General features: G+C 46.6%; 1 protein-coding gene across 1 annotated transcript in view; it reads left to right on the top strand.

The window, feature by feature from the left end:
• The first annotated feature begins 1,190 nt into the window (after positions 1-1,190).
• Positions 1,191-13,335, top strand: part of SLC4A11 (solute carrier family 4 member 11) — a 144,419-nt gene continuing 132,274 nt past the window's right edge. Inside the window, exon 1 of the mRNA XM_083833302.1 lies at positions 1,191-1,466. Coding sequence (XP_083689428.1) covers positions 1,328-1,466 — 139 coding nt within the window. The 5' untranslated portion in view covers positions 1,191-1,327. The remainder of the gene's footprint in view (positions 1,467-13,335) is intronic.

Genomic DNA, 13,335 nt, shown 5'->3' with positions numbered 1-13,335 from the left:
CATGGAGGAATTAAAAGAAATAGAAAATTACTTCCCATCTCGTGAAAGACCCCACTGGGAGGAGGAATCCCCGAGAGCTGTAATTGAGCAGATCAAAATGAAAAGACAGAATAAAATACAGTTGTGGCAAAGCCCATAACTTTCCAACTTTAAGAATTTTTTTCCAGCTTTAAGGATGTTTTTTCCAACTTGAAGGATGTTTTTCACTTATTTTTCCAGACCCAATATAAGGAACAGGTGATGAACATTTGCACCTGGTAACACGAGGGTTGTGTGACACAGCCTTAAGTCATATAACACGACAGAACAAGATCAAGTGTCATTTATTGTTAGTAGGTGTTTGGATATATATTTTTTTCTTGTCTCAGAAATTTGGATTAAAGCCTCAAATCTACCTGAGATATGGAATCTGTAATAACACTAACCAGCCAGTAATTTTTTTTCCCCAGATGTCTTCTTGCCATTTTCTACCTTAGTTACCAGGAGCCCAGTAATGTGACAAAGTATAAAGCAAAGTGCTCTGACACCAGGACAAGCAATTATTTTGAAGAATTGGGGGATTGTGTCAGAAACCCTGGTTGCCTCCCACAAAAACACACCTTAGGGATATCGGTGAAAAAGCAGGGGAGCAAATAAAAACCAAACCAAGATGCTTTGGTTTGACCTTATGCTCCAAGCTCTCCCTATCAAACAGTCCCCAGAACTAATCACAGACACAAATTCCAATTTTTTTTTTTTGGAGACTTTTCTCCTTGCTTGTCCCTCACCCTGACTTCTCTAAGTCTCACCAACTCCTGGGAGACGCTCTTGGGAGGAGCTGTTGGGAAAGAGCCCTTTCCTGCCAGGGATGCAGCCCCTCTCTGCAGGTGAACCAGGTTCCCATCAGGCTGCCCAACGTCACCTGTGCAACCCATCCCCATCCCCAGCTGTGTTTTTAAAATCAGGAAAATTCCAGGAAACAGTAGCTAAAACTTCACCGCTTTCCCTGCCATCAAACAGGCCACCAAGTTGTGCATCTCCATTTACACCTCCTTGACCAGTTTTGGAGGAGAAATATCACCTAGTGGGCTGGGCAAATAGTTCCTGGTTTGCCAGGTGGGTCAAGCTGGGTTGTTGGACCCCTGGGCTTTAACCCAGGGAGCTGAGGGGTGCCCCCAAGTGTAAATGAGCCTATAGGAAACAGCTGGGAGCAAAGGCTAGCGTGGGCGGGGAGGTCGTCTTCCTCCCCACCCTCATTAGAGGACCTGGTCTCCCCACTGTGTGCCCTCTTCTGGTCCTGGTGGTGGAGAGAAGCTTTTCCTCCAGGGCTTTGTGGTGGGGGTAATGAATGGAGCTAACCCCTGTGAGAGCCGCCAGGACGGGAGGAGAGGGAGAGAGCTATGCCCTCCATCCCCTGTGTCCTGGGAAGATGAAAGATGAGCCAAAGAAGACTGAGAATAATGGGAACGTGCTTTCTGTCCAGGAAGGTAAGCTGTGGTTTTCTGCTTTTTCTGTTTATTTATATTTTTAGTTGTGAATGCTTGAAGCGAAGGTAATTGATGTAGGAAAAGCAAAGAGTGGTAGGGGCCCATATGGGCAGGTAAAGTGAATGAAACTGAAAGCTCAGACCTTCAGCAGCTAAGAGGCATCTGGCTTATGAAGATCTTGGGTTTAGGATTTCTATTTTTTTTGAAGGTTTTGGATTTTTTTTAATCTGTTCTTGAGGAGGTCTGGCCCTCTGTTTTCTTTCCTGAGGGAAAAATGATGCTTGGTGGTGATGACTGTAGAGAGGATAGACAAGCAAAGCTGTGGGGCGATGAGAAACATTGGAAAGGACAAAAGTGAAAAATCAACCTTCTTTCCCTTTAATACAAAGGCTTCTGTATGGTGGATACTGCTTGAAAAGTCTTCTAATACCAAGTTGTCTGCTGGTTTATTATTATAAGAAACAACAAGAACAAAAAAAACACACAACAACAACTTTCATGCATGCTGCAAATTTTCTTCTTAGATCTTAGAAGGCATTAGCAGAGAGACTGAATCATGGACTGGGTAATGGGGAAGCCAAAGTGGTGAAAGGAGGCATCTCTTTTCCCTTGAGCAGTGGCATCTTCAGGAGGAACAGGAGCTAGTGCCAACAGCTGCTAGGAAGAAATTTTTTTCCTGTTGCTCACAGGAAGAGCTAAGAAATCTCTTGGTGCCTCCTGTGGTAGTGTAAGCTCGTGGACAGGGTGATATATGAGTTATTTAAGCTAATGCAGTGAGATCTTCCTTCCCAGGAGAAGTTGTGTATGGGTAGGAGATTAGGCAGTGATGGTGCCTAGCTGCCTTTATTGAATTCCTGATGAGAGCCTGCGCTGGAGAAGGGTGAAGTAAGTCGTGTGTGGAAGGAGCTGTGAGCCCTTTGCCAGCAGGGGCAAGGCCATGAGCTGTGTGATGCTGCATGGGGTCTGTGGAGGGCTGACCCCATACAATGGTGGCTCTCTCATCCAGTTGTGAGAGCAGCCTTTGGGTCACACACATTACTTCTGGCTTTGAATGACTGCTGGTGGTGGAGCAGTGGGGAGACTTCTCCAGTTGTCCCAGAAATAAATTATCTTCCTGTATTTGCTATTTCTCCTAAACAGACCTTGATGGACTAGGTCTCTCCTAAAGGGAAGGAATGAGGGTAGCAAGTGGGAATTTGTGTGTAAGAGGCATGAAGGGGGTTGAATGTTTGGTCCCTTTTTCAACCAAGACATTAAGCATGAGGTAGAGGTAGCAGAGATAAGCTCAATGGAAAATGTCCCTGGGCGTGAAACTAGATGTCTAGGAAAATCCCCTCCAGTTTCTGAGGCTGTGAGGAAATGGGAAGAGCCTTTTGGGTGGCAAACTTCTCTTCTGAGATGTCCTGCTGGACAGGAATAGGTGGAACAGTAACATCTTCCCTTTATCCTCCCACCAAGGGGTGAGGTGCTTCTGTACTGGTGAAATGGCTTTGCCCTGTGTTTAACTCTTATGTTGAGGCACGATTTTTGTGGGGAGAGAGGGTGACTCAGCTGTGGGGTGTGCTCCTGTATAAAAGGATGCTTTGGGGCTGGTAGGCTGCTGTTTGGGAGAGCCTCAGTGTGGTTATTGGCAGGAGGTAATTCAGTTGTCTGCTGCTTGCTGCTGTATGTCACTCTTGCTCTGATCAGATATATTCTGCAAACTAGCCATCCCTTACCTGTTTCTGCTGCTTAGGACTTAAATCAAGTGAATCAAGGACACCTGCTGTGAAAAGTGGCACTGGATCTGTCCCTGGGTCCCCTGCTCCTGCTGGGGGGAGGCTCCAGAGCTATCAGTCTGTCCTCTGTAAATCTCTCTGCATGGCCCTGGGAGGAAAAAGTGGAAAGGAACTTCCCTACAGTTTAATCTTCAAAGCAATAACCTAATTTGCTGAGCAGCTGGGAGATATGGAACTGACCCAGAATATTAAGTTGCCTCCCAGTGAATGGGAGCTATGGTTCAAAAGCCAGTGGCCCCTGCCATCCCCTGGGAAGGAAGCTCCCTCCTGATAAATGCCTCCTGTGATGATCTGTGGGGGGGGGACAGCAGCTGGCAAGTGGTGGGTGGGAATTGCAGGGGAGCCCACAAGAGAATTTGGGGAGCAAAGGAGAGATTTTTTGCTTTCATCAGTCAATTGGTTGTTACAGGAGAGCCCCCCTTGGGGAAGGAATCTTCTCATTACTGTGCCCAGCTGGGCTTCTCTTCCTGAAGAGGCAGGAAGGGTGTTAAAAAGTGGTTTTGTTCTTTTTTTTTCCCCCAAGTGGTGTTTCTTATAAAAAAGGGGAATTGAAACTCAGACCTTAAAATAATTCTTGCCTTTTCAAAGGGATAAAACCTGTGTATCATCTGAGTGTTCCAGTCCTGTTTCCTGGTTGCCCTCTGTCCCCTTCTCCCACCAAAATGCACTCCAAATCCTCTTTTTTTTACTCATTGACCAATCTTAAAACTGTTTGGCAGGAGTTCACGTCTCAAAGGCATTCAGGTTCCATCTTATCCAGTGATGACTTAGTAGAAATAATAATTACAGAAGTGTTTGGAATAAGAGAAATTTTTAATCCCCAAGACTGAGGTTTTCTGCAGAACTTGTCAGTGAAGTGGGGAAATTGGAGCTGGCTTGACTTTATCCTGGATTGCAAACCCAGGAAAGGATTCCCCTGGCAGACCTGGGGGTGGGTGCTGTGAACCCTCTAATCTGCCCTGCCCTGCAATCAGGCCTTCAACACTTCACCCCAGCACTGAATCCAAAATACTGCTCCCTAGTTAGTGCCTTAGAGAATTCGGCAGCTGCGGTCACCTGCCAAAAGCTTCTACTTCATGCACGCCCATGCATGTATGACTTGGCTAAAGCCTTGCCCAGAGAGCTGGAGCAGGCTGCTTTGCCAAGCCCTTCTGCAGTCCCATAACTCGCTGGTATTGGTGTGGAACCGACTGCTCAGGCTTTGCTCTCTCAGCAGAGAACAGGGTCAAAAGTAGGTGAAGTAGTGCATAACAATTATTCCAGCTGTGTTCATGGCAGGAATAGAGGTAAGGGACATGCTGATATCCTCAGCCATAAAATATGTGAATATAGGACTCCAGCAGGGAAAATATATGAATATAGGAGTCCACAAGGGGACAGGATGGGGAGATGAGATCAACTTAGTGGGCAGGGGAGAGAACTCTTCTCATACAGAAGACAGGCAGGACTCCCACTGTATGGAAACTGTGCCTAGGACTACTCATTTATGTCCTCCTCGTGTCTCCTTTCAGCCAAGCTGACCTGATGTCTGCTTGACAACTGCAGTTATCCCTTGAGCTGATGTGCGGTAGTTTGGCATCAGCTTGGGAAGAACTGGAACAGGATGGGAGGCACCTGCCTATGGTCTGGGACCTCAGTGGCCTCTCTGGGTAAAGGTGGAGGATGTTGCTCTCATGAGAGCCCGAATAGATGGTTTTTGGGGGAAAAACAAGCCGTGTGCTACTCCTCAACACTAAGAGGAGTTCAATTATACCCCACTGCTTTCTTTTTTTTAAAGTGGAGTATTCTAAAGGAGGGAGGCATTGTTTTTTTTGGAAGGAAGGTTGCTGTGTTGTAGGCTGCTGCATCTGGCACCTGCTGAGCTCTGCCAACCTACTGAGCAGTGAGAAGGACTCAGCATCGTGGCTGAGCAGCTCCAGTGTGTGGGTTCCTCCTCAGTGAGGAAGAAATATGGGTGTGGGAGCCTCCAGCCACACGCCTGGTGTGTAGACAAGATGATGTAGAGCTGTTGGGAATTGAGTCTGCTGTGTAAATGCTATGGCAGAGCAGCTTGAAAGGTCTGCTGTAGCTTGGAGAGAGCCCTCTGCACATCTCCCCCTAAGCCCTGGCAAGGGGCTGAATCATTCTCATGTCTGGGGCTTTCTGATCTTTGTGTGGCTCTCTAAAAGTTCTGTGTAGTTGGAACAAATGGATGTATGTTCCCAGAACAAAAAAATGACATCAGCTGTTCCCATAAATGGAATTAAGGCCAAAGCCTCCAGATGTCACGCATTGTTTTTATCTCCCTTTGACTATAGGAGTGCTTCCTTAACAATTTGCAGCTAATGAATAGCACCAAAAGCAGAAATCTGCACTGGGTTACAGGGAAATGAATGTGTTTTTAAAAACGTAATGCATGTTGACATGGGTGTGTTAAGGCTTGTGGCTGTATCCATCTAGGCAAGGGGTATATTAATAACACATGGTGGCTACAAGTGGTGCCTGTAAGACCAATCTAAAACAGCCTATAGGTATCCGGGCTTAAACATCCCTTCTCAGCATGTGCAGCATATGGTGACCCTCCTCCTCTGTGCAGTGCTCGTGCTGCCTTGCTCTTGTTCCTGCAGTGGCGATGCGATGTGTGCCGGAGCCCCTTAGCTGAAGGGCTGCTCAGGACCCACTGCTCCTGCTGTGAGAACATCTTGATTGCTGACTTCCTGGTGCTAATCGAATCAGGCTTGTTGCTTAATTTAATTGAAACAAAGAGGGGATCTGATATGTGGCATCTGTCAGCAACCTCAGAAGGAGGTAGGGATGCGATTCGTGTGGTAGGCAAGAGCATCTGAAGCATTTCCTAGAATCCAATATTTCATGGGAAATGCCTTCAATTAGATTTGGATATTTCCACACTTCCTTGCCAGACTGGGAGCGGGTAGCTCAGCTCGATGCCAGTAAGGAATATCTTTTCCGAGTTAAGAAAAGCTACCTGGCCAGGCCTTCTGTGTTCACAGTTGGTTTCATGGTATCTTTAAAGCACAACACATTCATAACTGGTGATGAAAAAAAGTCCCCGTAGCTTGTAGCAGAGGGCTGCTGCATCCATATAAAGAGGATTTTTGAGTAGGAGGGGATGAGGGGTGATTTTCCTTCCCATACAGAGTGTTGGCCAAAATGAGAAGCAGTGATATAAGGAGGCTGAAGGCTGTGGAACCTCGGTATCCCAGCTGATGTCTCTCCGGATCCAACCTCTGCCAGCTGAGTGTGGAGCTGACTCTTGCACTGAACTGTTGGCAACCAGCTCAGATTGCCTTCCTGGTTTTGCTGGCTTTGTCTTCCCCCAGTCTTTCAAAAGCCCCGAATTAATTATCTATTTCACAGCAAGAGAAATGCTGCTTCTGTGTCTATGTAACCTCCTGTTCTTGGACAGATGGATGAGAGGCTTGAGAGCTGAGCAACCTGCAGCTCTTGCAGCAGGGGCAAATGTGTTAGCGGCTGCGGTGTGTCTGTCCCACGGGCTTGAACTCGTGTGAGCTGTGATGTGTGCTGGCTTCCCTGAGTCATTAAATACCAGCTGAAATTGAACTTGCATGAACCTGCTTTGAACTGAAGCTGGTGCAATGACACATGCCAGTGTTTAACTGGATGTGGGATTCTTCATCAAGTTGGTTCAAGCGTTGCTTTCCTCACGTGCTTCGTGGCTCCTGGTGTGGGGCTGGAGGATGCTGGTGGTTATCTGAGGATGGCAGGGCAGATGGATGCCTGAAAAAAAAAAGTGCTGCTCTCAGCTGCCTGGCACACAGACCAATGTCTTGGGGCATTGTGGCAGCGTGGCTTAAAATGGTGCAAGGACCAGAGGCTGGTGTGACTGGGGCTTGGGAGGCTGTGAAGGAGCCACCAGGGCTGTGTGGAGCTGACTTGCTGCTGCTTTGTCCACCTGCACCAGCAGGTCTTTATCTTCCACATGCTTTGTAATGTCTGTGCTGTCTTCCATGTGTTTTGTACTGTCTGCATACCACTCCAATACCATGGTGATGGCACAGGCTTTTCCACATTGATCTAAGCTATCAAAAGGAAAGCTTCAAATTTTTACTCTAGTGGCTGAGTAGTAAGAAGAACTGACTGGGAGCAGCTCTGTCTTGTTTTATTCCTTCAGGAGGGTATTGCAGCCTGAAAGCTGAGGCTGCCCAATGTTTGAGATCGCTTGCATGCCAGAACAATGCATGAACTCACTGTTGTTTGTACTGAGATCCAGGCTGAGTTGTTGGAGCTCCTGTTTCTTCTCTTCCCCGTGTAAATGTTTTATGAAGTGAGCACAGAGTCAATAAACGCTTCCTGTTTAACGTCTGCCCTGCTGCCTTGTGAAAGATGCTTTACAAAAATATCAGATCTCTCACCCGGCACATGGCTTATCTCTGGTTCCCTGCTAAGCATGATATCAAAACTCATCTTGTAAGAAAATATATTCCCAGCTCCAAGAGAAAATAAACTCCTGTCTTCCTCTTAATGATGCTGCACAGATTATACAGCAGCACAGCATATTGAAATTGTTCTGAAACTGGATTTTGGAGCCAGCTGTGCATCAAATCCTGCTGGGAAGGCTCATGGGGAAAGCTGGTCTGCACCTAGTGTGGAGAGCAAGCACCCAGCTTGTTTATTTTCTTGCTGCTTTTCAGCATGACAAATGAAATTTGAATAATTGTTATGTAAACTGAGAGCAGTTGTTGAATCTGAGAGGGCTGAAGAAAGTGTGTGCTTTACAGCTTTGTTTGCTCTGTTGCTGCTGTCAACTCACTTTAATCGTGGCTGAAATTTTAATACTGTGGGATACAGCAAGCATCTCTGTTACAAAATTAAAAGGTACGTAGAATTAAGTTTTCCATGGTTTTATGAAGTTGCACTTAAAGTCAAACTGGGGAGAGGCTTGTGGCTGGTATCAGCAAGAGCTTCGTATTGCTAGCTCCTGTTTTCTGTTGGCCAAGGCAGTCTGTAGGCCAAAAATGGGTGCAAAGACCGGTGGAATGAGGCTCCTAACCTTGTCTCTGCTCTTCCCTACATGTGGTTGGCAAGTGTGTAGCAGGCAGTGGGCTCTGGGTTTGCTCTGCTTGCTCCTCTTGGCTTCTTAGCTAGCAGGGAGAATATACATTTCTCTTGTTTCCAGACCTCAGCAATGCTTTTCTCTCACTAGTTGAGAGTAATGGACCCTGCTAGATGTTATACCTACCCTTGCTCTGCTCCATCATCTGATGTGCCACCTAAAGGCTCCAGCTAAGGCACAAGTTACGAAGCAGGGAAGATGACTTAGTGAAGAAAAACAGATTTATTATTTTTTTCCATAATGGTTGTTGAACAGTGCATGTGTCTGCATCCCATCTTAAGATGGTGATAATCCCCAAGCTTTCTGGTCCTCTGGAAGAAGTTTCCTGCCAATAGCAGTGCAGCTGCTGTCTTGCTGGGAGCCACCTCCTCAGCCTTTGAGGTGGACAGGCCAATGTATCTGTACTCCAGCACAAGGACCACTGTTGATGGGGTCAAAGGAAGTATCAGTAAACTTCTAGAGACCTTCTGCCTTTGTTCCGCCTTTCTAAAAAGAAAAGCTCAGCCACCACTGTGGATGGCAGGATCTGTTGTGTGCTCTGAGGAGGAAGTGCTAAACCTGGAATCTACTTAACAAAAAGTATCTTCCCCGTTACATTTTTTCTATCAGATTTCTTGCTGATCCCCTCAGTTCTGGGAGCCCCAGTGTAGGTGGCACGCTGAACTGCGTGTTTGCTGAATGTCTAAAGCAAAAGCCCCTCGCTGAGCTAAATGGTGCCCAGTGGAAGTGAGCTGGGATGTGGACTTGAGTTTTACAAGTTTTTTTTAGCCCAAATATTACTGACAAATTTAGCGATTTTAAAAATCTAGTTTATTCTCCCCATGATCATGAGCCTTTCTATATCTCAAGACATTCAGTTGTCATTTCCAAGCTTATGCTCCTATTCTAGCATGGGCTGATGAAGCATTTTTTTGCTTGAAAAGCTTTGCTAGGCCAAATCCTGGTCTTCCCATGCTTTTTGATACTGCCTGCTCCTTTAGTGGATGACTGCATGGGATGCCCCTTGCAGGGGAGCCCCTGCTGCTCAGCCACGACGGCTGTTCTGATCTTACCTTACAGGTAAGGACCTGGGTGTTTTGCCCTGTTGGGGGAAGGTGGAGTCAAGCTGAATTTACCAGGTAATGTGTAATATAGGTGGTGTTTTATTTCTCTGAGGGTCCTTTGTAGTGTTATAGCTAAAATTAAGGGATGGACTTCAAGTAATGCCTTCCCCTCTGAATGCACTTTAAATGCGTTTTAAAGAAGGGGATGTTCTGTGAACAGACAGCAGCAAAGCACTCAGATATTGAGTTGTCAGGGTATGGCTGAGCATGCATGACTGCCTGCTACCTTGTACAGATCTGAACTGGAATGGGGCTGGGCTCTCTTGGTTCGGAGGATATCTGTTGGATAGCCTCTCAGATCAATTGGAGACAGCTTCCTATCTCTGAAGGGCACATGGAGGCTGGAGATAGGAGGTGCTGACAGCATCCCATCCCTTGCCAGGATAGCTCTGTGCAGCCATGGCAGGTCTGAGGAGATAAAATCTGATCCCCATTTGGATGTGGTGAGGTCACGTTGAGATGAGAATAGGCACCTGTTGACAGCAGAGATGCTGTTTCACAACTCCTGTCTCATCAGCTCCCCATCTGAAGGCTGGGTGATCACACCAGGATGTGTGATAGCTGGAGCCTGGAGAGGTCTTGCTCCTTGCTGCTGTGTCTCTGTGCAGATGCAATCTGCTGTTGCTTCTTGAAATGGCTGTGTGATGGTAGGGAAATGGCTTGGTCCCTTTCCCACCTGGAGGAGGGAGCAAGCTGATGTGTTTAATACTTCATCCACCTGGAGCCAGTCTCCCTTGATGCCTCTGGGTGATAAGATCTGATAGAAAGGCTCCAGAAACCCTACAGCATGCCCTAGCTAGCTGCTCTTGCTGGCACTGGGTTAGCAAACTGCAGTGCTCCAAACTAATGCCCAAGAGACCAGTCAAGTGTGGCTCCAGGACAGAAAACAAGCCACAGTCTAGCCCATAGTTAACACTTTTCTGTTTCATGTCTGTGTTTATAGCAGCCCTCAACTGGGTGGCTGCTTGTGATCTTTGATCTGAAGTTGTGACACTCCCAGTGTGACTGTGCCCATTTTCAGAGGGCAGTTCATCTCTTGTTTCATAGGGCTGCTGAAATCTCAACTGACTTTTTTTTGGCTGGGATGGGGGGTTTATCTTGTCAGTGCTACTGAGTTTGGTGGCTATGGCATCTCCTGTTGGTAGGGACTTGGTAAAAACAGGTCATAAGAAGGCAGCTCAGAGGAAAAATATTAACTTGTGGGTAGCTCTTTCAATGAAAGACCTATTTCATTTGTGTTTTGGGACTATTATAAATCTCTCTCAATTGTCCTCAGCCTCACCTCTAGGCTTTTAACTCTTGGTGCAAACACATGGTCACAGTGGCAGTAAGAAAGTAAATGGTTCTTGTTAATTAGCCTAGTATGGCAAGGGAAGCTGCTCAAATGCTTCCTGAGCTCTTCTTTGGAAGCCACTGCTGTGCAGCCAGTCTGTTTCAATGGTCTACCTTGACTTGAGTTGCTCAAGTGAGCAGAGGCATTTGCTCCTGATTCATGTTTCCTTGCTTAGCAGTGCTCATCTCTTCCCAAAATTTCTTAGTCTAAGCAGAAACAATGTCTCAGGCTATGGAAGGTGACAAGACAAAGTGAATGCACTTCCCTGCTGTCAGTATTGCTTCTTGGAGACTTGCATCTTGTGAGTGGAGGATTTGCAGCCTAGAGTGCAAGAAAAAAAAAAACAAAGAGCCCACCAAAAAAAAAAAACCACAAAGCCAAGAACCCACAACTTTGTTCTCGAAGTGGACTGTCTCTTCTTCCTCATGTACTCTTGGAGGATTGTGCTTTGTGTCTCTGATCGCTATCTCCTGGCCGGTGAGTCAGGGTTTGCTTTGATTTGGCTGCATTTAGAAATCGTAGTTCTGCAAGGAACGCTTGTGATCTGCAGCTGTCAGGAGTGCCTCTGCTCCGAGTGCCCAGAGCACAGATGCTGGCATGGGAAGGCACACACAGGCTGCTGTGGCTGTTTGTAGCCCTCTTAAAAGCGGCTGGGAGGACAGGAATGGGACCAAACAGAGGGTGTTTGGCAGGGTTTGGATAGAATTGATATTCCTTTTCAGACAAACATAGCTATTTTTATGTGGGACTAGCTATTGCTATGTGACTGGGGAGGGATGTTAAAGTTGCAGGAGAAAAAAGGTGAAGCCTCTGAATTACTGAGGCCAGCTCATGCTGACCCAGCCTGACAAAGCCAACACAGTAGAGTGCTGTGGGTTTCTTCTGGGTGTGCTGACCTCCAGAAACATGCTGCTGGAGCCATGGGTTAGACAGGAGTGAATGAGAAGTGGTCCTGCTGGGTTCTGAATCCTCTGAATTGTGCTAGGTCATGTATATCCACAGCCAAGGCTGTCCAGAGGACAGCCAGAGCGCACAAAAACGTGGTGTTGGTGCTCTGTGGAGCTGTGCCAAAAGCTGGCAGGAGGCTTTGCACCCAAGCAGACCTCTGCTTTAGCAATGTTTCACCTGATGACCTCTGGCATTGAGACTCAGCTGAGGTGCCCAACTGGCCTTAGATGGGGCAAGCATGCACATAAATTTCTCATTCCAGTCTCACCTCAAGGATTACCCAACCAGGCCAGCTTTCTTGTAGTGCCAATGCTAAGGGAGCAAGTATGTGAGATCTTTGTCTTGGCCATCTTGATACTGAAAGCCAAAAACCCGATGATGCCACCCCTGTAGCCCTGTTCTGCATAGAAGTACCTGCCTTGAGGTCAGTCTAGGTAAACTTTCAGGGCTGTTTTTAAGCTTCCTTCAGGAAAAGGAACAGTTTGGTCTCATTCTGTGGCATGACTCACAGGTGCTTCCAGCAGCAAGCATGGCAGAAATAGGTAATACTACTTTCGATGTCATCATTCTTGATTTGTTTGGGATTGCGAAGTCTGGAGTGGAATTGTGCTTTACCTGTGTGTGTGGCTGCTGTCCTGGAGAGAAAGTGCTTTTAATTTCTTCTGTTGCTTGAGCACAAAACTAGAAGTCTTGGGTTGGTTTCAAAAAAGAATAGATTGGAATTTCTTCAGTCCACCCCCTCACTTCAAGCTCAGCAACCTTTACAGCTCATGCAGGTTTATAACAGCTCTGTCCAGCCAAGCTTTGAGTACTTCCAAGGATGGAAGACTATCCCACCTGATCTAGTGCTTAAAGACTGTCTCTAGGAAGTAAATACTCAACACTGAGTTCGAACTTCTAATTCTATAGCTAATGGTTGTTGTTCATCATCCCTTTGCTGCGTACCTGTGAAGTCTGCCTTCAATATCACCAGGTCAGGATGGATGTCTTGTCCAGCAGGTGATGGCTGAGATGTTGAGTAGCAAATCTGAATTTGGTTCTTGCTGTTGATTTCTAAGGACAGAGCTGCTTCTTTTAAGGTGGGGGTTAAAAGCCTTTTGGCACTGTGCAAGGGCAGCGTAGCTTTATAGGTTGGTTATCTGTTCAAATGTTTCTACTGATTTTTTTCGAGTATTGTGTGACCTAAAGAGCCTAAACCTTGCTATGTATATACAAAGGAAAGATAGTGACAACACTCTGCCTTGACCCCGAGGTAAGCACCTTGGGCTCTTGGTTGTCCAAGGGACAATGTCTCTATCGCATCTTGGTTCATACATCCATGTCAAATGGAGATGTTCACTGAGAGCTCTCACCCATGATGAGCAAGCCTACAGTTTTAGCTTCTTCCCTGGATCACGTAGGATGAAGAAAGTAGCTGATGGCATCCTCTTAGATTTCAAGAACAACCAATAACAACCCCACATCTCTGGCATCAGTATGTTCTTTCAATAGTTTCAAATATTGGCATTTCCCCAAATAACTTCCTCCCGCGTTCCTTTAGGAGAGATGACGCACTTGCTTGTGAGGGAGGTGACCTGATGCTCAGGCTTGTTCTTGTCTTGCATTAAGGTGATAAACAAAAGGTTTAAGCCTA

Source organism: Anser anser (genome assembly GCF_964211835.1).
Source record: "Anser anser genome assembly, chromosome: 4".
Classification (NCBI taxonomy): domain Eukaryota; kingdom Metazoa; phylum Chordata; class Aves; order Anseriformes; family Anatidae; genus Anser; species Anser anser.
The sequence above is the reverse complement of the archived record's forward strand: the minus strand, read 5'-3'. Positions and strand labels throughout refer to the sequence as shown.